This window comes from Podarcis bocagei (assembly GCF_964188305.1).
Source record: "Podarcis bocagei genome assembly, chromosome: Z".
NCBI lineage: Eukaryota > Metazoa > Chordata > Lepidosauria > Squamata > Lacertidae > Podarcis > Podarcis bocagei.
The window spans coordinates 14171141-14197919 of record NC_138140.1 but is presented as its reverse complement, the minus strand read 5'-3'; the positions used below and the strand labels follow the sequence as shown (position 1 = coordinate 14197919).

The window sequence follows — 26779 nt, the reverse complement described above, 5'->3', positions numbered from 1 at the left end:
GAAACACAGTCTCCCTTCTCGGAATTTTGCAAGCCAGATCTCCAGTCATGTATTGTGTGCAGAATTCTATATATTGGCTTGAAGTGTGCATAAAGATGTCTATATCAATGGAAACAAGATACAAAGATGTTGGGGAAATTGCTTTGCAAGAATATCTATATCAGGCAAAATTGCATAGCAAACTGTTTATATTAGGAATAATTTACATCAAAAGGCTGCTGAATTTTCAGGAGGACTTAAAAATAAATAAATCGCAAACCAATGTGGAAAGGGGGGGAATGAGAAACAAAAATTGATAGGTTTGCCCATCCATACCTGCTAGTAACAATTTGTGGAGGGAGGTTTTGAGCACGTCCAGAGCGCATCTCTCAATCCACAGAGCAGCAGGAATTTGCCATTAGGATTGCTGGTTCCTCTTTTCTAAATGGCAGCATCATATATTGTATGTGCCGGAGGCTTTGTTGTCATGCTGGGAAATGTTTCATGCCCTAATTTTTTGTTTATAACACATTTAAATTTTTTGCACAGGAGCACAGTAGTAGGAGGACACACAGTGTATAATAGGTTGCATGTAGGGACTTAGCTGTAGTGTATTCAGTTGCATGTATCTTAGTAACAGAGTACATGTCTCACATTTGAAAAGGTGCTAGGTTAAATCCTCAGCATCTCCAGGTCGGGATAAGAGACATTCCTGCTCAAAACCCAGGAGAATCTCTGCTAATCAATGTGGATCTAGATGGAACAATAGGCCTGTAAGGTAGCTTCTGATGTTGCTGGGATGAGATCAAGCCAGGTGTGACTTCTCTGCAGAACCTATACAAATGAATTCAGCCCTGGCTTGTACGCACTCATTATGTGTTACGCCCAAAACGAAGACGTACTAGCTTTAGGACCTGGGGAAAACTGTGCCTTGGAGGGAGGAGATCTTCTGTTAGTTGCATACCTGTGATAATATCTACCTGTATGCAGATGAGAGGTGTCTGCAGGGAAGTTGGCAATGCCAAGTTGAAAGAGCAGTGGGCAACCTGAAATGCAACAAGGGAACCTTTCTGTGGGGGAGTGGAGTGTACCCCATTTGTACATGGAAAGGGTTGTAAGTATTTGCTCCTTTTCAAGACTTGTTCTCCTTGGTTCTATAATAACTTTTTTGGGGAGAGGTGGTGGGGAACGAACCATTTTATGTTTCTTGCAAATCTAGAAAGTGCCAGGAATCTGAGAACTTTTGCCAACTTTTGCGCATACAGCAAAGCATAAAGTAGAGTCTAAACATCTCAAGAATGAAGACAAGAGGCGATCCCAAATATTTTCAGTAAATAAAACCAGACATCATTTTTGGGGTGGGTGGCAGATAAGGTTATCAGGTTTTGCACAAGCGCCTGTAGCTATGCTTTTAATGGGCATTGTCTGAGCTGCAGACAGAGGAACATCAGAAGCTGCCTCAGTCCGAGCCAGACAATTGGTTTATCTAGCTTGCCTTGTCTACTCTGACCAGCAGAAGCTCTCCAGAGCCTCGTTTGGGTGGGGTGGGGGGGGGTCTCTCAGCTCTACCTGGAGATGCTATCGGAGATTTAACCTGGCACCTTCCGCATGCAAAGCAGATGCTCTACCACTGAGCTATGGTGCTTTCCAGGAACACAGGATACCTGCTTTAGCCCAAGTACTGATCGACAGCAGCAATCCAGAATTTTAGGCAGAGGTGTCTCCCAGCCCTACCTGAGGTCCCAGGAACTGAACCTGGGACTTCCTACATGCAAAATGGTGATGCTCTTCTGCTAAGCTACAGCCCCTCCCAATAAGATGGCTAGATGAATATTGTTAAGAGTTAGGTCAGAGGGAGACCCCCCCCCTAAACCCAAGAAATTAATTAAGCAAGCAAGCAAGCTAATGTCTGGGATAGGAATGGGAAATGCAGGCTACAGAACTGTGTCAGAAAAGGAATCCATGGGCCAGCTTATGCAAACCAGTCTGGCCTGGCTGGTTGACTGCAAACCATTATGAAACAGTGGCCAGGTACTATACATCAAAGAAGGTTCTCAGGTTTGTTCAAAACAGGAGTGACAGGAGGGGGCGCTAAGGTGACAGGGAAAAGTATAATTTCACAGGAGGCTTGGGGTTTTGGCAAGAGGTGTGCCAGGAAGGAGAGCAAAGGCTAGTTCTCCATGAGCTGATGGGAAGGCCAGAACTTTATGTGTGTGGGGGGGTGCGTGTGTGTGTGTGTAGAGGTCAGAACCACTTTGGCACTGGCTGGAGGAGGCTGTACCAGGAGCCATGACTGGCTGCTGTTTGGGACCCAAGTTTGCTGAAGATATGAGAGGGGCAATGAGAGACACTCCTGGGGTATAGTGTTCAGCAACCCCTCCATGGCAGATATCCAGGTGTAAACATGTGTTAATAAGACATATTTCTTAAAGATACTAACCTCTGCTGTGCCTCGATCTTCCCAACGGAGACACAACCTTGGGTAAACACTTGGAGCCCCAGGAATCTCTTACAGCTCATGGGGATTGGAGTGGCGTGTAGCACTGGTGTTAGATGTGGGATCTGTGTTTGCCCAAGAGCAAAAGTGAATGGTAGTGTGCATGCAGCTGAAGAACTATTGCTTTAAAATGATTGAATATACACTAGCAAAAATGGAAACTCAGCAGAGAGCTCTTCATTTTTCTCCCTCTTTAAAACTTTGCCTTTAGCCTACTTTGTCCCACCTCACTGGGGTGGCCACTGTTTATTGATCACTTTGTAGACAAAATGGCACCTTTCTCTGAGATTATCCTATAAAAACTGCCAGGCCTATTTTTTTATGGCTCATCACAGATCATAAGAGTTTATAAGCATTTCAGTGCTCACATTCACTTTATTGCCAAAGTTCAGAGTCAAGTGCCGATCCTTATATAGCCACATGACAACACCCAGACGCAAGAAAGCAGGCGTTGTATCCCCAAACAAGTTCAGAGGAACCCCCTTGTTTGCAGAAATACAAAAATAGGAGGGGGGCAGAAATCCTAAATTGAGGGAGCTCCCCGCCCCCGAATACTTCCCAGTTAGGACTGAATGTACTCATTGATCAGCCTCCTTGGAGGGTTAGTAGAGGCTGGTCCATTGGCATGTAGAGCACTGCCTCCACCAATCTCACCATGCCCTCAGCCAGCCCCCAACCTACCTGCCTTCTTACTTGCTGTCAGTCTATGCCAGGGGAAGACGGAAGTTTTTAAACTCACAAGTATATATATATATATAAAGGTCTAACAGCCTATATTTTCATGCTTTGCTGCATGTGTTGTGATTTTTAAATTTCTGCTGGGGTTCTTTCACCAAAGAGTACAATTTATTTTTGCTCCTGTGGGAGGAGAAGGTAAAGGTAAAGGGACCCCTTACCATTAGGTCCAGTCGTGACCGACTCTGGGGTTGCGGCGCTCATCTCGCTTTATTGGCCGAGGGAGCCGGCGTACAGCTTCCGGGTCATGTGGCCAGCAGGACTAAGCCGCTTCTGGCGAACCAGAAATGCCGTTTACCTTCCCACCTGAGCAGTACCTATTTATCTACTTGCACTTTGACCTGCTTTTGAACTGCTAGGTTGGCAGGAGCAGGGACCGAGCAACAGTAGCTCACCCCATTGCAGGGATTCGAACCGCCAACCTTCTGACCAGCAAGTGTCCTAGGCTCTGTGGTTTAACCCACAGCACCACCCAGAGAAAGGAGGAGAAAGGTGGAGCCAAATTACTCCCTCACTTTCCCATGTCTCTCTCTCATTACCAGCATCTCCAGGTAAAGATTGGGAGAAACCCTTGCCTAAAACCCTGGAGAGTCATCGCCAGTCAGAGTAGAGAAGACTGGACTATATGCACCAGCCATCTGACTTGGGATTAAGCAGTTACCTATATTTCAGTCTCGGCAGCCTTCTTTGTGTATCTGACAAACTGGGCTCTTGTCTATGCAAATGTTTGCCACAGAGAATGTGTTGGTCTCTTAAGGGGTCTCAGGGGTTTTGGCTGTTTTTGCTACAAGAGGCTAATTTAACTGGGCCACTCTCTCTCCTCTTTTCCTTCTCTCCATACTCAGTAGGTGCCAGATGTAAGAGAGATGTACCTATAGATGAAGATTTGTGGGAAACGACCCTCTATACAGAGAATGGCTCAAGACATGTCTGTACTCCAAGCTGAAAGTAAGTCACTGGTGTAGGTGTGGCAACTTCTTGGCATTGTCTTTTGCATGTGATGTGCAATAAACCTTTGGAACTCACAACCACAAGGTGTTGAGATGGCCGCTACCAAATATGGTTTTTAGGTAGAGGCAAATAGGTCAAGGTGGCATACACACTTCTCCTCCTGTTGCTTTTATTCTCACAACAACCCTGTGTGGTAAGTAAGGCTAAGAGTGTGTGACTGGGCCCAGGGTGACCCAGCGGGCTTCATGACTGAGTGAAGAAATGAACTCTGGTCTCCCATGTCCTAGAATCATAGAATCATAGAGTTGGAAGAGACCACAAGGGCCATCGAGTCCAACCCCCTGCCAAGCATGTCCTAGTTTAGCATTCTAACCACTACATCACACTGGCTCTCAGAGAAGGGGTAGAGTTTTAAGGGGACAAAAACTGGAGACAAGGGCAGCCACTGGGGTGATTATTAATGCTTCTCTGTATTAAAATCAATCCATCAATCCAGACCCTACAAATAAAAGGTCAGCACAGCAGGCAGAGAAGTTCCAGCTATGTTGGATTTGGACCTGCAGGGAACATTCCAAAATGTGACCCTCTCCCTTCAGAGTGAAATGGTACAGCCATACTATTTCAGGTCTCTACTACCTCGTTCAGTGCTATGCTTACGTGTGTGTGTGTGTGTGTGTGTTGTTTTTAAGACCCTGCTTCTGAGCTTTCCTTTCCTTCTCTGTGCTAGAAGATCAAGACATGCAAAGGATGTGGAAAGATGTTGATGATGAGGAGACCTATTTGTTTGACTGTGGAAACTTCCCTGAAGAACCATATTGTGAACCCTGGAAGCGTGCAGAGATGGAGGCCAGAGAAGGATCAGCTCCTTCTGCCTCTACCGAAACTCCTGCACCAGACCTGCAAGACTCTGATTTCCTCCCTTCTGTTTCCCTTGCTGCCTTTTTGGCCTTCGTGTTTGTCTTTGTTTCCGTGATCCTGCTCCATCATGGTAACAGCCACTTATCCTTGGATGACTACAGGGCTGTGAGCCCCACCAAGAACCAATTGCCCCAAAGCCGGCTTGGACTCCTTCGCCTTCTCTTCCCAAACCAGCCAGAAACTACATGGCAGATTCTGCAGCAATACATATGTGGCCAGCTGGGAGGGACAAATCCTGACAAACCTTGGGTCCTGGTCACCGCTGGGCTGGGTGATGCAAGAAGCACACTTCTGTGCCTCACCAAAGCAACTCTTTCCCTCCTGACGGAGGAGAGTGCCGTGAAACTTCAGTATCTCGAGCAAAGTAGTGTCTGGCTTCCCTGGAGGGGCATCCTGGAAAATGGGACCTGTGATATCTCTGCTGCAGAGATTTATGTGGGGCAAAGTCTTGTACCTTACGGCATAATGGTGTCCACACGGAGCTCTGTGGATGGAAAACGGTTGGCCACCAAGATCAACCTTGCTGTGCTGCTGAATGGTATGAAACGAGCACGGGAAGAGTTCCTCCTCCAAGTCTTCACTCCCAGACTGGTGTCTGATATTTTGAATACTGTTCTCTTTGCTGATAGGGCAGTGGATAAATTGGTGGCTTCCAATGGGAGCTTCCTTGTCCTCCTGGTAAGGTCTGAACAGTATTTGGAAAGTGGTTTTGTTTGCTGAGGAGCAGGTGTCTGGAGCGCCAACACTCTCAGAAGAGGACACCTTCCTGTCTATGTCTAGTGTGGCTGCCGAGTAACAGGAGAGTCTGGATGGCATGCATTAAAAAACAGAAGCCACTGTTCCTTGGGTTTTGAAGATTCTATAGGTTAAGAAACTTTCAACTTGAATTGTAGCATCAGGAGTACTACCCCAGTTCCAGTCAGCTGTATTCCTGGAAATAAACACACCCAGTATTGTCTACACTGACTGGCAGCAGCAGTCCAGATTTTAGGCTGGGTTCTCTCCCAGTCCTATGTGGAGATGTTGCAGGAGATGGATCCTGGCATCTTCTGCACACAAAACAGATACTCTGCCATTGAGTTGCAGCTAGCAAGCCTGGAGGATTATATGCATCCTGTTTGTCCAAAACACTGGCTGGTCACTCACAGCTGCTGAGCAGATGCCTATGGAAAACCCAGAAGCAGGACCTGAGTGCAACAGCACTCTTCAATTTCTAATTCTCAGCCATCCTGCCTCTGACAGAGCAGGTAGAACTGTTATAAAGCACTTTGGGTTGGAAAGGAGAAGAGGTTCTTCTTCTTCTTCTTTTGGCAACTGAAACAATGCACAGAGGTAATAAGACCAAGGACTACAGTTACCCAGCTGCACCACTAAACTAATAGTCTGAGGTATACTGCCTCTGAAACTGGAAGTTCCATTGCAGTATATTATGGCCAATGGATAAAGGATGGTACCTCTGGAATTTGGGGAGGGAGGGAAGGATTTTAGTGGTTTGCCAATTGGCTTTGCCCATCCCAATGAGGGTGATTGCTTGTGGGGTGGGCTTGCTCCTTGTTGAGACACCAGAGCGGAGGGGAAGGGGGAGGGGGGCAGGATGTGTGTTAGCCTGGCTTCCAAATGAGAAGCAGAATGATGGGAGTTTTGTGTGTGATGAGAGCATGAAGGCAGTTCACAAACACATATCCAGAGTAATAAGAGGATATTTAGTATTTTGCCAGTCTCTTCATGCAGCACTGGGCAATGCGCTTCAACACCTCTTGTAAATCTTGCTTAGCCAGCTAATTTTTATGACCCCCCACAACATGACCTTTCTGAAGATAAATTTGAGGAGCAGTATGCTTTTACTTGGGACGCAGGTGGTACTGTGGGTTAAACCACAGAGCCTAGGGCTTGCCGATCAGAAGGTCGGCAGTTCGAATCCCCGCGATAAGGTGAGCTCCTGTTGTTCGGTCCCAGCTCCTGCCAAACATTGAAACCTTTGAAAGCACGTCAAAGTGCAAGTATAGTGGTACCTCGGGTTACATACGCTTCAGGTTACATACGCTTCAGGTTACACACTCCGTTAACCCAGAAATAGTGCTTCAGGTTAAGAACTTTGCTTCAGGATAAGAACAGAAATCAGGCTCCGGCGGTGCGGCAGCAGCAGGAGGCCCCATTAGCTAAAGTGGTGCTTCAGGTTAAGAACAGTTTCAGGTTAAGAATGGACCTCCGGAACGAATTAAGTACTTAACCCAAGGTACCACTGTAGATAAATAGGTACCGCTCCAGCGGGAAGGTAAACGGCATTTTCGAGAGCTGCTCTGGTTCGCCAGAAGCGGCTTAGTCCTGCTGGCCACATGACCCGGAAGCTGTATGCCGGCTCCCTTGGCCAATAAAGCGAGATGAGCGCTGCAACCCCAGAGTCGTCCGCTAACAGTCAGGGGTCCCTTTACCTTTTATGCTTTTACTTAGCAGTCATTCAACTATAAATTAGCCCCTTTCATATAGGAGATGCTGGATCAGGCTGCCATTAGGCTTCTCGGCAAGCCATGCTCCTTCACCATTTTATATTGCTTTGATTGATTCATTGTATTTTATTGTGTGTTTTCTTTCATATTAAAATTCTCTTCATTGCTTGGGGGGGCTCTGCACACACAAAAGTAAACAAACCATAATATCACTTACAAATGCAGGAGATTTTTATTATTATTGTGGGATCACCTTATCTCCTATGTGCCCACTTAAGCACTGTTACTAGTTCCACAGAATACTTGTTCCACACTTGCAAATAGTCAAACATTTACTGTGGCAGCACATACACTTTGGAACTCCTTGCCAATTGAAATCAGGTGAGAAACCTTTGTGGTATTCTTTTCGGTGCCTGCTAAAACCATTTTAGTGTCGGAAAGCTGATGTGGGCATGTTGATGTTAACATGTTTTAATCTGTTGACTATTAGTTTCAATTATCTTTAAATGCTTTTGTTTTTAACTTTAAAAAAAATGGGGGGGAATGTATTGTTTAGAGGTTTTAGCACAATCAAGCAGTATATTAATGATGTTAAATAATACATTTCCACCTGTTTCCACCATGGTCCATTGCAATGTATAAGGGGGGAAGTTTTTGCCCTCCCACCAGGGTTTAGAAGCTACAATTCAGTACTAGAAGGAGATGGTGGAAGGTGTTTGAGAATTGTGCTGGGATTTTAGGGCAAATGCTGCTCTGCCTCTTGGAGCATGCCTTATTGTTCTCCCATGCTCCTAAACCAAGGTACCTAAAAATCAATGGCAGCAGTGCTGAAAAATAGGTCAGCTTGGGGCTTCCTGACTTCCAAGGCAGCCCGAGGCTTTCCCTGCCGGCCTTTCACCAGTTCTCTCACCTTGGCTGCCAGGCCCTGGTAGTAAACAACAGCTGCTTACCAACCTGACAGAGGAGAATGCCAAGCTCAGCCTAAGGGACAAAGTCCCCTGAGAATGGGAGGAGGAGAGCGAACACCTTTGGTTTAGCAGCACCAGCAAAGGAAGCATCTTCCTGCCTAGGCTCTCTCTCTCTTCATTTTGGACCAGTTCAGATCCCGCTGCAAACCCACACTTGCTCACCAATCTTAAGAAAGAATAAGGGAGCAGAAGGAGAATGCATCAGACTTCTGGCAAGTGTGAAAAGCAACATTGTTCATGGATGGAATTGAGTTAGGATGAGGCCATACTGCCCACATCTCCTGCTTTTCAAGGCAAGGTAGGTTTTGGGTATTGTTTCTTTGCAGGGGTGGGTGGGTGTAGGACACAGGCAGCTGCCTTTATGCTATAGAGTCAGAGCATTGATCCTTCTACTGGCAGTGGCTCTACCACTATAGCACAAGCCTCTGTGTGCTTCCTCTGATAAGGCTATCAATGGCTACTAGCCATGACACCTATGGTCTGTGCGCAAAGTTTCCCATGTATTTCTGGTTGGCTGCTGTGAGAAGAGGATGGGCTAGATTGCCATTGGCCTGATCCAGCAGGCTGTTCTGATGTGGATGTTTATCTTCCCACCCTTGCCTTATCAATTGCTTTGCAAGAGAAGGGCTTGCTTCCACTCTTAAACTTCATACTGCAAATTGGGCGGAGGACCTCTCTCTTTGCATTTGCTGATGCTGTAAAAGCCAGATGTTGGGGACCTTTGTCCCCCCCACCCCCACCAATGCTGAAGAACTACAACTCCCATCAGCCTCAGCAAGCACGGCCCTATGGCAAGCCAATCGTTGCATCTCATGGGCCAAAGGCTCCACTGCATTGATGCTGCTGTATGATTACTGTCACTGAGCTTCCACCTGCCATTGTTTTTTTTAGTCTCCTAGGTAGCAAAGAAGGCTGTGTTGCTGACTGGGTCTCCCCATGGCTGAGAAGGAGGTCCAGGGGCTGGAGGCCGAATGCCCCATCTGCTGGAACCCATACGACAACACTTTCCGCACCCCCAAGGTCCTTCAGTGCCAACATTCCTTCTGCATTGAGTGCCTGGCTCATCTCAGCTTGGTGTCCCTGGCTCAGAACCGCTTGCAGTGCCCACTCTGCCGCCACCCTACCGTCCTCCCCTCTGACCAGCCTGTCACTGAGCTGCCCACTAATGAGGCCATCCTGCGCCTGCTGCGCCTGGAGCCCAACCACATCATCCTGGAGGGCCGGCAGCTGTGCTTGAAGGAGCAGCGCAAGAGCAGGTACTTCCTCCGCCAGCCCAGGGTCTACACCTTGGACCTGGGCCCAGTGACAGACCCCAGCATTGACAGCTACCGTGAGCAAAGCCGCCCGGCAAGCACTACCACTGCCGCCACAACCCTGCCCAACCACCACCGCTCCCCAATGTGGGCGTGTGCCTGCAATCCCCAGCTCCGGATTTTCACCTACTTGATGGCTGTCATCTTAAGTGTGACTTTACTACTCATCTTCTCTATCTTTTGGACCAGGCAGTTCTTTTGGGGGTGGGGGTGACAGGGACCAGCAGCCTCCTCAGGTGGAAGATGCTGGGAGCAGGGTAGAGGTGGTTGGCAAGCAGCAGCAAAGTGTTGGGAGCACTAGCTTGTGTGTGCCACACAACCTGCCTTGAGTTCTCTAAGTCAGCTCAAGTGTGCTGGAAGACATCGCCCAGAATTATGATTTAAGACTCAAAGCTCTGTCAGATTCTGCCTATCGAACGAGAGAGAGGCTGCCAATTGTCGTTCACCCCAGACAGCAAAATGGTTTGCACTACCAGTGGGTCCCAGGACTTTACCTTGAGGGATACTTGTGAGCCTTAAAATAAGGATGCGGATGAGGACATGACAGGGCAGTGGGAGCATTTCAACAAACTCACTGCTTCTTAAGTTGGCTAAAGTGGGTAAGAGGGTGAAAATGGATAATGGGAACATAGCAGGTGTGGAGAGGAGAGCTTTTCTCATTCCAGATGTTGCTGAACTCCAATTCCCATCATCTCTGGTCATGATGGGAGCTGTAACCACGTCTGGAGGGCCCAAGCTTCCTTGGAGTAAAAGGACATAGGAATCTGCCTTAAGTCAGGCCATTGGTCCATCTAGCTCCATATTGTCTACACTGAGTGGCAGCTCTCCAGGGTTTCAGGCAGTGGTCTGTCTCTCTTATTCCTACCTGGAGATTCTGGGGATTGAACCTGGAAGCTTCTGCATGTAAGACTCTACCACTGAGCTATGCCGACCCTCCAAACCGGACTCTTCCCCTGTGCCAAATGCCTCTGCTGCAGCCAATGAAGAGTTCCCAACATCCAGAGAACACTGACTGCACTGCTGAATGTGGAACCACCGAGGCTGCAGATCATCACTGTTCTCTGTCCAGGCTTGGAGATGGTCTCCTCTGTGTACTCAAGTCATGCAGGCACAAAAATGAAGGCAGATGCTCAACGTTTTTTCTCTCTCCTGGTGTATGCACTAACGGTTAGAGAGCCAAATGGCAGTGACATTAAAACTTTTGTATATATGCTGCAGTGTTTTGTTTCAAATTGCATCAGCTTGTAAGAGTGGGGGCTGATAATAGGATCAAAGCAATCTTTTGGGTCTTGCAAGGAGGTAGGTTTAGCATGGACAGGGTGGATTGGGAAAGGGACACACAAAATGAACATTAGTGGGGTGGCTGCAGTGCCTTTCCCTACAAGGAAATGCCAATTCAGGGGTGGAAAATCTTTTTTCCAACCCAATTACCTCATTCTGTTCTGGGCAACCTTCTGAGCGCCACATGCTGGTGGTAGGTGGGGTGAGGCAAAAGTGAGTAGGGCAGCTAATGTAAATGTTACCTCTGTGCAGCAGGCCAGTTTCCATATCCACACACACCCTTCCATATCCTCCATCTAGGCAAGCAAGAGTATTATCAGACGAAAGGACATATTCCTGCCAGGCAAAAACTCTCAGGGAGGATGTGAAACATGGTTTGCGGAGGGTTGTGGCCAGGGGAGAGTCCTGAGGGCCAGGCAGGGAAGCCTGGAGGGTCACATCTGGCTTAGGGGGCCTGTGGTTTCACCATTCTTGGGCTAATGATCTTTAAGGTCCCTACCAACTTGATGATTCCATGAATGCAGGAGTGATAACAGGAAAGCTGAGCACTGAGGGGTGGGGCAGGGGAGGCACCCCATCACCAGAGGCTGTTTGGCTCAAGAAACAATGTGTCAAAAACACAACCCACACAGGCTTCACCATTTTCAAGCAGCTACTCTGCTTTAATGTTAGGGTGTCGTTTTTCAAGAAAAGTCTCTGTCCGAGTGAGAAGCTGTGACCCCACTCCCAAATAACAACCAGAACAACCCACCCTACCAGCTCTGCTAGCACCATGGGTATTCCTAAAGACTGGTGGTGTTGAATCAATGCAAGCCCATTCCACAGGGAAGGGACGGGAGAGTACACAACTACAGCAAAATGCAATAGGAAAGGCGTTCTCAAACTCAGCTTGGCCTGACCAGAGGGTGTGCAGGTGTGAGGAGGAGGCAGTATCCCAGAAGCGCATTAAGCCATGCCCTGATCTGTGGCGGAGGCCCAGGGAGTCACAGCAGGCTGCCTTCCTTGGCTGTGGATCCGGCAGAAATGCTCCTTCCCCCTACTCTGCCATCCAAAGCTTGAAAGTCCTGTCATAAGAGCATGTGGCGATCAGCTGCCCGTCCAGGGAGATGTCCAAGCCCATGACTTTGCCCTCGTGTCCTGCCAAGGTTTTCAGCGGGGATGAGCCTGGGTGCGTCCAGACCTTGGCTGTGTTGTCGTAAGCGCCAGTAAGCAGGAAGTTGCCATGATTTGCTGGGTGGCGGGAAAGAGAAAAATAACAGGATGTAAAGAGGAGGACTAAGGAGGCAATATAGAGATTCACCACTTACAGCAGGGGTGAGGAACTACAACTCCCATCGTCCATGACCATTAGCTATGCTGGCTGGGGCTGATGGGAGTTGGGAGTCCAATAACTTCCAGAGTGCTACCAGTTTCCCCAAAGCCTTACCCAGAAGCCAACCATAAGCAGGGAACAGGGGGGATGCAGGAAGAGGGAGGGCGAGTGACAGAGCATACAGGCTATTCTCAAGAGCCAGTGTATTTGGGGAGGATGGGGAGCGGCATATATCTATGTCTTGGGAATCTATGTTGCACATGGAAACCATAGACAAGGTACTTTTCAGCCCATTATATATCCTCAGTTTCTGGGGAAAGGCCTTAGCAGCTGCAGAGACTTACGTTCAAACTTCACTCCGGTCACCAGGTTCTGATGGGCAGGGATGGTGTAGATGCACTTTCTCTGGCGGAGATCCCACACTTTACAGGTGTTGTCGCCGCTGCCAGTGGCAATGTGGTACCTATGAGAAGTACGGGAGAGGAGGAATTTGAGTTTGCTTGCAAGGGGGTTGTTCCCAGTTTCAGCCCTATTCATAATCCTACATGATTATGAAAAAGCTTTAATAATAATAATAATAATAATAATAAAAAATTTTATTTATATCCCGCCCTCCCCAGCAGAAGCTGGGCTCAGGGCGGCTAACAACAATCAAAATAGTTCAACATTCTAAAACATTCATTGTAAAATTAATTAAATCAAATTAAAATCAAATTAATGGCAACCATCAAGCAAAATTTTGTGCAGATTGCCAGAGGAGGGGGTCAGGCTACGCCCTGACAAAAGGCCTGGTGGAACAGCTCTGTCTTGCAGGCCCTGCGGAAAGATGTCAGGTCCTGCAGGGCCCTAGTCTCTTGTGACAGAGCGTTCCACTAGATTGGAGCCGTGGCCGAGAAGGCCCTGGCTCTAGTTGAGGCCAGCCTAACCTCTCTGAGGCCTGGGATCTTTAGGGTGTTTTTATTTGCAGACCATAAATTTCTCTGTGGGACATACCAGGAGAGGCGGTCCCGTAGGTACGAGGGTCCTAGGCCGTATAGGGCTTTGAAGGTTAAAACCAGCACCTTAAACCTGATCCTGTACTCCACCGGGAGCCAGTGCAGCTGGTACAGCACCGGATGGATATGATCTCGCAGCGAAGACCCCGTAAGGAGTCTCACCGCGGCATTCTGCACCCGCTGGAGTTTCTGGGTCAGTCTCAAGGGCAGCCCCACGTAGAGCGAGTTACAATAATCCAGTCTGGAGGTGACCGTCGCATGGATCACAGTGGCTAGGTCAGGACGAGAGAGATAAGGAGCCAACTGCTTAGCTTGGCGGAGATGAAAAAATGCCGCCTTTGTTATAGCTGTAATCTGCGCCTCCATAGAGAGGGAGATATCGAAGATTACACCCAAACTCTTCACGGACGATGCTGGCACTAATTGCACCCCTGCAAGAGACGGGAGTTGACCCCTCAATCCCATATCGCTCCGTCCCAGCCAGAGGACCTCTGTCTTCGAAGGGTTTAACTTCAACCGGCTCCCACGTAACCATCCAGCCACAGCTTCCAGACATCTGGTCAGTGTATCTGGGGCCGAGTCAGGATGGCCATCCATCAACAGATAGAGTTGGGTGTCATCGGCATACTGATGGCAACCCAGCCCAAAACTCCGGACAAGCTGGGCGAGGGGGCGCATAAAGATGTTAAAAAGCATCGGAGAGAGAATCGCACCCTGAGGCACTCCACACACCAAGGAGTAGCGCGATGACAATTCCCCCCCAAGCGCCACCCTCTGTCCCCGACCAGAGAGAAACGAGCGCAGCCATTGAAGGACTGTGCCCTGGATCCCCACGTCGGCAAGGCGGTGGTCCAGGAGTTCGTGATCGACCATGTCGAAGGCTGCTGGCAGGTCTAGAAGAATCAGCAGCCCCGACCCGCCTCGATCCAGCTGCCTGCGGAGATCATCTGTTAGGGCGACCAGAGCCGTCTCGGTCCCATGACCAGCGCGGACTGGAATGGATCGAGAGCAGATGTTTCATCCAGAAACCTACCGAGCTGTTCAGCAACCGCTCTCTCAATCACCTTACCCAGGAATGGATTATTCGAAACCGGGCGGTAATTGGATAGATCTAAAGGATCTAATGATGTTTTCTTTAAGAGCGGATGCACCACTGCCTCCTTCAGTTCCCCTGGGAATGTCCCCGTGCCAAGGGACAAATTGATGATATCCCCCAGGAGGGCCCACACCTCGTCTGGACACGCTCTAATCAGCCAGGACGGGCACGGGTCGAGAGGACAAGTGGTGGGCTTTCCAGCTTGGAGGAGTCTGTCTACATCGGCTGGGGATATCCGGTCAAAGTGGTCCAATACTGGACCCGAGGACAGTCGAGGGGCCTCCAGTTCCTTCATTGTATCCAAATTGGCAGGGAGGTCATGGCGGAGCAACAGGACCTTCTCCACAAAAAAGCTCGCAAATGCCTCACAGCTGTGTGTCGAATTGTTATTTAAATTTGGCTGTCCTTCGAGGGACGTTAAAGACCTAATTATACTAAATAATTGCGCCGGGCGAGAGCTAGCGGAGGCAATGGAGGCCAAGAACTAGGACTTCTTAGCGGCCTTCACTGCCATCTCGTAGGTTTTCATAAAAACCCTATAAGATGTTCTTGAGGCTCCGTCACGGGCACCCCGCCATACTCGCTCTAGCCGTCTGAGGTCCCGCTTCATTTTCCGAAGCTCCTCGGTAAACCAGGGAGCCCGGTTTCTGCGGGGTCGCAGAGGGCGCCTAGGTGCGATCTCATCGATGGCTGCTAGGAGCTGGATATTCCAGCCCTCAACAAGCTCAGTCAATGAGTCGCCAGGGGGAGCAAGGTCCCGCAAGGCCTGACGGAATCTATCAGGGTCCATCAGCCTCTGCGGGCGAGCCCAAATTGGCTCGCCACCTAAGCAGGGTGGGGGTGGAAAATCAATCCTGGCTTTCAGTGCGTAGTGATCAGACCATGGCACCTTCATCGAGGGAGACATGATCACATCTATACCGGCGCCAAAGATCAAATCCAGCATGTGGCCTGCTTGATGTGTGGGGCCCGAAACAAACTGGGAGAGCCCTAGTGTCGCCATGGAAGACACCAGGTCCAGAGCCTGTGAGGAGGGAGTGGCATCAGCATGGATGTTGAAGTCCCCCAGTACCAATAGGTTGGGGAACTCCAAGGCCCAGCCGGCCACCGCCTCCAACAGGCCTGACAGGGTGGCTGCTGGTGCGCTAGGTGGCCGGTACAAAATATATTGGGGGAGGGGGGAAGGCTACGTACCCAGCATACATTTAAAGCACACGGCTTCTGCCAAAGAATCCTGGGAACTGTAGTTTACTAAGGGTATAGGGAATTATAAGCTGTGTGAGGGGAAAACTAAAGTTCCCAGGATGATTTGGGGTGGGAAATGTGCTTTGAATATATAGTGTGCATGCAGACTAAATTAGTTCCATTAATTTCAATTAATCTACTCCGAGCAGAAGTTAGTTGTCTGTGTGTCAATATTAAGACCTGCACCCCAAGAGGGGATGGCAAATTGGTTCTTACCCGTTAGGGGAAAAGTTGATCCCATAGATCTCCTTGAGATGACCCTCCAAAAACATGATACAACGCCCCGTGCGCAGATCCCACACGCGGCCAAATGCATCAAGGCCACTGAAAGGAAGAGGAAAATATCAAACAATCTTTTTCTCACATAAACCCCTTCCCGTGCTTCCACCCTGAATAAGAGACTTCACTTAAAGCCATCTTTGGATCTTCTTTCCTCTTTAGTTGTCACCTAGGCGGGATGCCTCTTAACATCACTAAACAGGAGCCAAAGGAGCTTCTGTGAACCACAGTTGTTAAACTGGAGCAAAGCCTTTCTGCAATACAGCTTGGATTGCCTCCCATGTTACTACCACCTCCTGTCTGCAGATCCAAGGTTTTGCAAGCAGGACCCAGATCTGACCTACCCGGCAAATCACATGTAGCAAAGTCTAATTAGCACACTTTGTTTGTATAGATTTAGAATATCTATAATGCACTTAAATCAAAAAGTTATCTAAGAGGAGTACAAAAACTGTAAGTGAAACATAGCTAAAATCTACAAAACAATTAAAAAGCAAATATACATAAAAGCCATTGGCATTATAAACGCACATAAAAATAAGCAGAACTTTAAAAACAAAGTAACTAAATTATGCACCTGAGTACGCTTGTCAAACCAAAAAGAAGATTCAGCAGGTGCCTAGAACTATATAGCTTGCTTAATGTCAATAGGCAGGGAGTTCCAAAGCATAGTTATGTGACAATCAAGGATCGACTCAATTACAAACAAGCTAAAGCAAGAGCTGCCCAGATCAGAATTTTCAAATTAGGAACAATGATGGGGCAAATCTTAATATTACCCTAAACAGTTGAAACTTTTATTTTAATGAGTAGTATAAACTCAGGAATACAGTCAAGCTATTAGGAACGAAGGAAGTTTCCTTGAAATGAGTCAGAACATTGGTCCATCTAATTCAGTAGTGTCTACACTGACTGGCAGCTGCTCTCCAGGATTGTAGATAGGAAGATAACCATTGGGGATTGAAGCTGTGACTTTCTCCACGCAGAGCAGGCGCTCTTATCAAAGCTATGGCCCCTCCCTCATTAGAATTTCCACCCTGTGACTTTTTAGCTCCAGGAGCGAAGACTTGTGTGGGATCTTCTGTTGGTCCTAACCAGTTCTCTCTCTTTTCTGGCATTTTAGAACTAGCAGGAATGAGCATCATTACTGACTGGCTGATACTCGCTCAGTGACACCCCCAGGGAGGGTTAGGACTTGCATGTAGATTTACCCAGTGGCAGAAAGGGAGCCATCAACATGGAAGGCGATGTCGTAAACTCCTTTGCTGTGCCCCTCCTGGTGCAAGATCTCCTCCTGAGCCTCCAGGTCCCACAGGCGCCAAGAGTGGTCATAGCTGCAGCGGGGGGTGGGGGGTGGAGAAGAGACAAAGACCCACGTGAATATCTCACAAGGCCCCAACAGGTCGTCCCCCCCAAAGTTCAAGCAGGTGGCTGGATTGTCTATCCTGATCTCCACTCCAAGCTGAGACCATGGAATTAATCTAATCTGCCCCTAGCCCCCACAAACTGAGACAATCAGCCAACTGATACAGGGATATGAGGAGCATTTAGGACACATAATTCAATTCCCTGCTCAGTTGCCAATCTCACTGAGGAAGTATTGGGATCTTCAACTGCAGCTCCCTCCCATTCCGACCTCTCACTTTCCAGTGTTGTGTAATGAGTGCTGGGCTGAGTGGAAAGAAGTAACATATCACAAGGGGATATGTTTTTCTATCGAGGGCAGAATTCTTCTGAAGGTAACCCATGGCAGTGGCATTGCCAGTGGTGGCGAGACTACTAACAATGGAAGGCACTCCCTTTTCTTCCTTTCTGCCGCTCTCTGCTCTTCCTCTCCCTCCATCACATCATTTCCCTATTTATTCTCCTCCTTGCTACCCACAAGAAATTAGACCAGGTGCCACATGTGACCCTTTGGACCGCACCCCCTCCTCTGACTTACCAGGTGGTGCCCAGAAACCTGCCAGAGGGATGCCATGCCACCCGGGCTACTCTCACTGTGTGTCCCTCGATGTCAGCCACTGGTTCATCACTGAAAGAAACATAACATCTCATGGCAAATTTTTGATGGCGCTGGCTGTTCCATAAGTGAGACTAAAATAAAGAGGCAGTTTGGAAAACACAAGAAGTACCAACAGTGGAAGATTGGCAGATGAAGATGATGGACTTTTCAGAGCTAGCCAACCTGACTGGAAGAGTCCGTGACCAGAAGGAGGAGGATTACCAGGAAATTTAAAGACTATTTAGTTAAATATGTTAAGTTAACTTAATTGGAAAAACTGGCAAATATCAGGTAGGCTTAGGATTTAAATATGTAATGTGATGAATCAATATGTTTAATGCCGAACTGGGAAGAAAGAAAGGTGCTAAGTGATTAAGTTAATTTTATAAGAATATTGGATTTGGAAAACCGTTAAAATAATATACACTGAATTTCAACCAGGGGGATACGAGGAAGTCACTTAACAATGTTACTAAGATTGGTTTAAATACAGTTGAGATTTATGTTTGTTTGTTTGTCTGTCTTAAATTTTTTTTAGGAAAATCAATTTGAAACTTTGAAAATAAATAAATAACTAAAATAAAGAGGCAGCAATACTGAAGATGAGAAAGGAAGGTGTGATGGGTGGATCCAGCTGGCTGGCTGGAGGACAGAGTGTGTGTACAGAAACTAATCTGCTGTGTGAAGGTAAAATTTACAGTAGCTACTCTACTCACCACTGGTAAGTGACCCCCCCCAAAGGCTGCCCAGAAGAGAAAAGGGTTTCAGTTGTTACTGAACGATTCACAGACTAGCTTGGCTTTATCCAATGACTTTATTAACAGCTTAGTTATAGTACACTATAAGATTTGTACAATGCTTGCTGCCTTTCAAGCCTAAAATATGTTGTGATTGGTCTTTGCAAAACTAGTTCACAAGGAAACAAACCAATGCTGTCTCTGTCTCTGACTGGCTGCAAAAATACACAGGCAGCTTGGGATGCTTCATGTAGGCTACTCCCCATTGTTCCCAGGGCTGCAAAGTACAAATATTAAAGTAATCAAAGGGCATTCGAAACAGAAGGGAAAACCCTGACTGCCCAAGCAGAGCAGTAGTGGCTCAGTGGTAGACACACTCTGCAGGCAAAGGAATCCCAGATTCAATCCCTGGTGTCTCCAAGTACGGCTGGGAAATCCTCCCACCTGAAACTGTGGAGAGCCACTGCCTGTCAAAGCAGACAACAGTGGCCTTGAGAGGCAATTAGTCTGGCTTGCTATAAAGCAGCTTCCTATGGGGTTGTATTCAATTAAGTTCCTTTCATTGCAGACCCAATGAAATTAATGAACCTAGGTTAACCATGTCCATGCATTTCAATGGGTCTGCAACCCTGTGTTCCAAAAGAAAGCGATCGGATAGTGAACCAGTAACCGCATTGGCAGGGGGGAGTCTTAATACTTCCTCAAGTATCAGAGTTACTAGACCAGCTCCACTTACTGTAGCTGCTCTCTTCAGTTTGATTGAGCCCCCTTGCTGCTGGAATGATCCAGTCCTGTACACGCAACCCTGACTTTCTTAAATAAAAGGTGAAGGAACTCAGGGAACTCCAGAAGGAAGCCTAACCCAGTGGGGTTTGAATTTGACATCAATATAACAAGCCAGAGTGGCCCCAGAACAACACATTTTAAAAGCTCTTCTACATGTTCCTTTTGTGGCCGTGTCTTTACCTGCCCCTTATTATACAAGATGTCAGGGGTGGGGCAGGTGCGGCTTGGCAAAAATGGCCCCATGGGCCATATCAGGTACCCTGCCAGGCCCATGGGCCACAGGTCCCTCACTGTTGCAAAAGAGGGTCTTGAGTTCAACAGGTGGGAGAAAATTTATCACTAAATATGAGTTTGAGCAAAAGATTCCTGCATTGCAGGGGGTTGGATTCAATGACCCTCGTAGTCCCCTCCAACTTGACAATTATATGATTCTATGACCTCACAGGCACCCAAGACTGAGATAAGGAGTGTGAATTTACCGCCACTGATGCTTCTGCCCACAGCAACAGTATCTGACAGAAATAAACCTCTTCCCTGAGGCCCAATTAAAAAATCTGCGCTCCCTCTCTCTGTTTCCTTGGATAAGGCACTGACAAAATCAACTCCCTTTCCCAAGAGTCACAGTTCCTTGACTGTTGGAACAAACCCAGCTTGTCTGGGTGCTACTAACAGGGGACATAGCAAGACATGAGGTGTAAAATGTAAGACAAGTATAACATGAGGGAGAACTGGGAACCCCACAACTCACAGTTTGGGCCGGGGAGCACAACCAATAAGCCAAGCAAACTAGTGTCTCTATAAAGCTTTAGAAACAGTAACACAGAAAAGAAGCCTCATTATAAGGAGAGAGGAGCACTGCTGGATCAGGCCCCAAAAAGCACCCATGGCAAAATAACTCTGGGAACTATAGTTCACCCGCACAGGACTATAATTCCCAGCACTTGTAACAAACTACAGCTCCCAGGATTCTTTGGGGGGAGCCATGTGCTTTAAAAGTACGGTGTAGTCATGCCCCTGCCTCAGTCACTTGTGTTAGCTTTTTGTTTGTTGCAGAAGGAAGTTAAACAGGAAGCCATTCTCTGGGCTGCTTTAATATTTTTCTCTACCACCCGCAGCAGCCAATAAAATAAGGAAGGGAAGGCAACTGATTTTCCTGGGCCCAGGCATACCTTTCAAGACTCCAGAGTTTGACAGAGCCATCCGCTGCGCATGAAGCCAGGTTAACGTCCTTCTTGTCCAGGGAGATGGTTGCCTTGGGGTGAAAGACAATGGCTCCAACGTTGGTGTTGTGCCCTTGGGAACAGACGAGACAGACAGACAGACAGTTTGAGAGCCAGCCAATTTTAAGCTTGCTTCCTCTGTCTGAGTCTGGGCCTCATCCTATTGCTCCGAAGAGACTGGGAATCACTCCAAATTTAGTTTTTGTGCTAAAGCAGGGGTGGGAAAGCTTGGCCCTGTAAGCCAAATGTGGCTCTCAAGGCCTTCCACTTTGGTCCTTGGCACTCTCCCCACACTAATTCACTCTTTCCCCTCAGGCCACACACTTCACTGCCCCTGCTTCACGCCCTTCTTGAGTGTCTTCTGCCAGCCCGGATTGCATCCTTGAATTCTGAAAATGACTCTACCTGGCCTGAATGGAGGATGGCTGCATGCCAATAGTCGGAGGGGCCAAAAGCAAAAGAAGGTGGAGCAACAAATGCAGCTTTTCCCTTTGTATAGTAGGCTACCTGCCTTCACACTCCCATTTCTAGTCTCCTTCCAGGCCTGATCAGAATTCAAGGACACACTCCACCCAAGTAAAAACACTAAAGGAGGGTGCCAAGCAGGGTTGCTGCTGTTTGAAGAGAGTCCCAAGAGCCAGAGAGGCTGTGAGGGCCACATGTGGCCCACGGGCCTGACGCTCCCAAGCCCTGAATTAGTCAGCAGCTAAGCAGTGGGGCTATAGGATATGACTCCCAACACGGATTATTAGAGTTCAGGCTGTCTTCCAGAAAGGAATGCCATCTCACCCAAGCCCAAGGTGGGGGGGGGGGGGAGGAAGAAGTTTGCACAGCACTACTCTCAAAATTCATAGCCTCCCACCCATGTAGCCTTATGCTCCTAATCAGCCATATAATTGCTCCAGTCATTTGAGGGAAGATAAGAGAAAAGCAGGTTGCTTTGGCAATGGGTGCGGTGGGAAACAGATACGATACCTCGCAAAGTGTGGATGAGATTACAATCCGGCACTGACCACAGCTTACAGAGGCCGCTCCTGGGAGAGGAAAGGCAGAAGGAAAACTGACTGGCATTTTATTTTATCTTAAAATGTTTTCAATCCCTTGTCTTTCTGTTTTACAAACAAAACCAACCAAACAAAACCAATCAAGGAAGCTAAGAGTAAAAAAAAAATCATAAACATATAAACACCAAGCAAAATTCAATAGCAACACACACGCCAGTTGCAAGATAACAAGTCTAAAAACAAAACAGAAGATAGCAAGTCTAAAAACAACCTTCAACAAAATGATAAAATGCACCCACAGCACTATCACTTTCTAAATACTCCCACAATAGCCTTCCCGAGCTTGCTAATTGCCAGCCTTGAACAAGATTACTTTCGGGATCCCTTCCAGCGCTACAATTTTATGAGTCTAGGACTGCCCTCAACGGCTCAGGCAGCCTCTCCTGTGAGGGAGATAATGAAAAGCAGAATAAAGTTTACCAGCAAGCTGTAGCCAGGAGCTTGGAGTTGGGGCTGAAGTTGCAATAGGAGATAGGGCGGTCGTCCCCAATTTGGCTGCAGAAATTATTCAAAGACTGAAAGAAAAACAAAAAACAAAAGATATTATTTTGCCACCAGAGGCACTGACGGGCTCACTAAAATGAGATGGCCCTGAGATGGTAAAGAAAAGAGATGACGTTTCCTGCCCAGGCTGCTCCCCCACCTCACCCCCAGTAGTGTTTTCTACTGAGCTGAATTGTTGGGCCCATTTAGTGCAATGTTACGTCCTCTGAACTAGCAGCTGAATTCCAAGCAACCAGCAGAAATCTTTCCTTGTCCAGGTGTCCTTGGAGATGGAGATGCCAGGGAGTCAACCTGGGATCATCCACATTCAAAGCATTTACCATTGAACTATGCTGAGGAGGAGCAGAGGCACAGAAGCCTTCTGCAAGCTCATTTGAACCTCTGCATCTCGGGGGCCTTCTGAGTTGCAGCAGCCCAGTGCCCAGAACTTTTAAGTCATAGCAGAGATGGGTCCCACTTACCCTTAGAGATTTGTGAAGCTCCTGTTTCTGGGATGTCCGTGTGGCCTCAGGGACCTCCTTGAGCAGCCGGGCTTCCTCCAATCGCTTCATTGCCCTGTGAAGGAGACAAAAATTAATGTAACCAGGTCTTGCCCATATTCAACCCTTGCAGAGGCCTGCAAGTTGTAATGGTGACAATTCTTCTGCCATGTGCCATCTGTCTTTAGAGGTGGGTTTGAAATCCCCCATTTCTCAACCATCACCACCACTCTAGTTAGGGACAACAGATATACAAGGCCTCATCAATGTTTGCATTAGCATTTCTGAATCCCAGCCCCTTACCGAGGGAGAGAGTAGTTGGCGATCCACAGTCTGGCTGTCTTCAAGGTATTTGGTCCTTCGTGGTACCAGGTTTGCTGATACTAAGAGAAAGGAAACATTAAAGGGATGGGAATCTCTTGTGAGACTTGGCTAGTATAGTGGGCACACATTTATAGCTAAGGGCAAAGGTCAGAGCCCAGTGGGAAAGTGTGAGCTGTGCATACAAAAGGTCCTAGGGTTTGTGAAGACTCCCATTTGAAACCCCAGAGCTGCTGTAACTCATAATACACTTTAAAATTTATTACCTCCTCTTTTGATTTCTTGGACTTCTCATCATCTTTTTTGGTCTTCTTCAATGCGTCTGTGCCAACCACAGACAGAATGTTACGTAGCCTGTTGAAAAATAAAGTGAAGATTAACTTGCCTTTGTTTATATGAGTCACATCAATGAACTGGAAAAGGAAGTGAGAGCAAGTCAATTTCATCCTCTCTCACCTCTCCCTCCTTTCTGCAGGGCCCTCTCCAAAAAGTGTGATGGGCTCCCCGAGGGCTCGTAAGCAGGCCTTGACCTCAGAGTCATCTGTGGAAACATTGATTTGCCTGGCCCGCTTCCGGCGCTCAAACTCTGCCAGGACCTCTGCCTGGCGCTCGCTGATGTGCTCTTCCAAGTCAAAAACTTCACCTGATCATAGTAGAAAGCCAAAAGTTATAGGAAATACAACCCCAACAGGACCCTACAAAGCCTCAACACTTGACCCTCACTTCGTAAGTTTGCTTCATTCCAATGAAGCCACAAGCAAAGAGCAACAAAATGTGGTATATGTTGCGTCACCTCTCTCTGCTCCTTGAGTGTCCAGGTCAAAGCTTATGTTATCAGTGAGGCCTGTGGCTTAAGACTTTGATCTACACCCCTCTTTTCTGCCAAAAGTGGCTCCCCAAATGGCTTAAAATCAAAATTCATACAAAGGCACAATGTAATTAAGGTATTGCTTGGGGGCGGTTAAGAGAGCACAATCTCTTATGGCCACTGGCAGTACACATTTTTATATCCAGAGGGAACAAAAAGGACCTGTAGATGGGCAGGAGCTAGCCAACAACCATTTCCTCCCCTGAAATGAAACCTAAGCAGAGTGTACCCACATTGATCTGCTGCCACCTGTGACACTCCTTCTCATCTAGTGTTTTGCTCCTTACCACCCCTATCTAGACTTAGATTATAAAGACCTCAGGGCAGGGATTTGTCTCTTGCTTGCTTTCTCCTGTAAAGAACTACAGTAGTACCTCGTGTTGCGAACCACCCCCCTTACGAATTCTTTGGGTTATGCGCTCCACTAACCCGGAAGTAGATGCCCCTCGCTGCGAACTTTGCCCCAGGATGCGAGCAGAAATCACCCTCTGGTGGTGTGGCAGCAGCGAGAGGTGCCATTAGCATGTTATGAGCGGTTTCCGGTTACGAACAGACCTCTGGAACAGGTTAAGTTTGTAACCAGAGGTACCACTGTATGTATAACTGATAGCATCCCTGGGATAAAGATAGCCTGGTCACATTTATCCATGGAATGATTACTACAATGCACTGTACTTGGGGCTGTCTTTGAAGATTGCTTGGAAACTACAGTTAAAGCAAATAAATGGGACTGGTCATGTGGAACCTATTTTGCCTGTCCTAAAGAGATACACTGTATTAAAGTTCATTGCCAAGCTCAAGCCAAAGTGCAGATTTTGACCTACAAAGCCCCAGATGGGTTGGGGCCAGGCTAGTTGAAAGATTACCTGTTCCCGCATGAACCCACCCAAACATTAAGATCTATTCTAGGTCCTACCACCCTTGGAAGTATGGTGGACAATGACACAGGTTCTTAGTTGTGGCATTCTGTCAGCACCAGGTGAATGCCTTCTTTGCTTGCACAAACTTTTAAAATGTTCTACTGCAGCACGTGGTTTTATGTCAGCATCTCGTTTAATTTCCATTATGCTGTGTAATGCTTTAGTGTGATTTGTTTTAAAGGACTTCCTAATTTAATTGTAATTTTAGTATTGAACTGCAAGCTCTGAGAGCATTTGCTGAAAACAACCTGCTTACAAGCATTCTAAACAAATTATCAGCCCCACTTAGCAGTTCTTCCCTCCATCCTTTCCCTTCCATCTCCCAGTCAGCTCATTACCATCTCTTACCACTGGTGATATTGATGTTGCCAGCCTCAATAGCTGCTTTGACCGCATCCTTGCCCATCATCCCAGATTCCCCTTTGAGAAGACGCTCTCGCTCTTTCTCCTCCAAGCTCCCATAGAAAATTGGGGTTTTCTTGGCTGGAGGAGCATCCCCTTCATCTGAAGCCTTTGTTTTTGAACCCTGCAAGAAGGAAACTCAGCAGTAGCCTACATGGAGAAGTAAGAGAGCAAATGTGCATTTCCCCCCACCTGCTGTCACTAGGCTGGCTTGATGCAGAGAACTGGGGAAGAAGGTTCAGAGCCAGGGGGACAGCGATGCATGGTCAGAAGGAGAAGAGACAACAGGCTTTAGTGAGCAGGAAGAGACATGGGGCAGAGAGCAGTCCAGACTGAGGCAGAAAAGGAGGCTGAAAAGGAATAGGGCCAAAAGGCAGCAACCAGCTCCCCTCCCCCTATACTCCTGACTCATGACATCTGCCCATATCTGACAGCCCCCACCCCATCAAACAGTACATGAGACAATTTTGTTTTGAATCCCAGCATAATGTTAATCATTAAGGCTAAAACCCTAAGCCCACCTCTGTGGGAGTCAGCCCTACTGAACTGAATAGGACTTTCTTCTGAGCTGACATGGTTAAGGATTATACTGTTTGGTAATATATTTATTACAGTGACTAACATAAAATATTCCACAGGAACAGTCATATTAGTCCATGAGTATCATGCTACTTTAAAAGCAAAGGAATGTATCCATATCTTGCTCTGAGTGGGCCCAGTAAAACTTGAATTGGTTATGTCTATTCATTTCAGTGGGTCTGCTCTGTGTAGAGATAGCACTGGATACAATCCTAACACACACACACACACATATATATACACATTTTCTGGCATAATCTTCATGGACTACAAGTCCACTCTAATAGGTGGTTTTGCAACAACAACGTTTGTTAGTCTTTAAGGTGGCAAAGAATGCCTTGTTATTTTAATGCAGCAGAAATATTAGAAATCTTAAAGCATAACATTCTGCCTTTTGTGGCAGAAGCCGAAGCGTTGAGTTGCACCCAACTCAGCTCCACTGAAAGAGTAGAACCACTGAAATTAACAGCCGCAAGCGAGTCATATTCATTAATTCAAATGAGTCCAACCTTGAATTGAGCTTTAGTTGGATACAATCCGTTACGCTTTAAAAACTTTTACTACCGACGTGAGGTTACGTTAGTCACTGCAGTAAATAAGTAGACACTGGCGTCTATTTCAAACAGATTTTTCATTTTATCATTTCTATGAAAAGATACACGTTTTTTAAACTAAGAAACCACATTATATCCCAGTTTCAAGCTCCCTGCCTTATTCACCACGGCGATCCGCGACGCAGCCATGGCGCTTTCCCAACCCCTCCTCTCAGACCGGGGCTCTGTAGTGGGGGAATCGCACACAACGGGCTCCCCACAAACACTTCCGGCACAGCGGCTAACCCCGCCCTCGCGGAGCGCCACAGCCAATGATGCCTTTCCATT

The 26779-nt window shown here is 47.4% G+C and overlaps 2 protein-coding genes across 5 annotated transcripts; one reads left to right on the top strand and one right to left on the bottom strand.

The window, feature by feature from the left end:
* Positions 1–909: 909 nt before the first annotated feature.
* On the top strand, positions 910–11018 carry RNF183 (ring finger protein 183). Of its 3 annotated transcripts, XM_081180055.1 has the most exons (4): positions 916–1093; positions 4057–4159; positions 4890–8793; positions 9387–11018. In XM_081180055.1, the coding sequence occupies exon 4, from the start codon at positions 9432–9434 to the stop codon at positions 10020–10022; it is 591 nt and encodes a 196-aa protein (XP_081036181.1). In that variant the 5' UTR covers positions 916–1093; positions 4057–4159; positions 4890–8793; positions 9387–9431; the 3' UTR covers positions 10023–11018. The 3 variants fall into 3 exon arrangements, with proteins under 3 accessions (XP_081036180.1, XP_081036181.1, XP_081036179.1); XM_081180054.1 differs by lacking the exon at positions 9387–11018 and having other exon boundaries at positions 910–1093; positions 4893–8793; XM_081180053.1 differs by lacking the exon at positions 9387–11018.
* Positions 11019–11723: 705 nt separating this feature from the next.
* On the bottom strand, positions 11724–26742 carry PRPF4 (pre-mRNA splicing tri-snRNP complex factor PRPF4). Of its 2 annotated transcripts, none has more exons than XM_081179565.1 (14): positions 26609–26742; positions 25266–25443; positions 23586–23772; positions 23396–23483; positions 23112–23191; positions 22791–22884; positions 22246–22340; positions 21737–21795; positions 20711–20834; positions 17959–18048; positions 17228–17350; positions 15954–16061; positions 12746–12864; positions 11724–12319 (listed from the first exon to the last, which is right to left on the bottom strand). In XM_081179565.1, the coding sequence occupies exons 1-14, from the start codon at positions 26639–26641 to the stop codon at positions 12126–12128; spliced, it is 1572 nt and encodes a 523-aa protein (XP_081035691.1). In that variant the 5' UTR covers positions 26642–26742; the 3' UTR covers positions 11724–12125. The 2 variants fall into 2 exon arrangements, with proteins under 2 accessions (XP_081035691.1, XP_081035692.1); XM_081179566.1 differs by having other exon boundaries at positions 26618–26718.
* Between the last annotated feature and the right edge of the window lie 37 nt (positions 26743–26779).

Bases quoted from the DNA above. Each gene is read 5' to 3' on its own strand.
- RNF183 (XM_081180053.1), top strand. From the start codon at position 4,090: ATGAAGATTTGTGGGAAACGACCCTCTATACAGAGAATGGCTCAAGAC. The intron at 4,160-4,889 runs GTAAGTCACTGG...TCTCTGTGCTAG, and splicing joins GTCTGTACTCCAAGCTGAAA to AAGATCAAGACATGCAAAGG.
- PRPF4 (XM_081179565.1), bottom strand. From the start codon at position 26,641: ATGGCTGCGTCGCGGATCGCCGTGGTGAATAAG. The intron at 12,865-15,953 runs GTAAGAACCAAT...TACTTCTCATAG, and splicing joins ATCAACTTTTCCCCTAACGG to GTACCACATTGCCACTGGCA. The intron at 12,320-12,745 runs GTAAGTCTCTGC...CCCGCCACCCAG, and splicing joins GACCGGAGTGAAGTTTGAAC to CAAATCATGGCAACTTCCTG.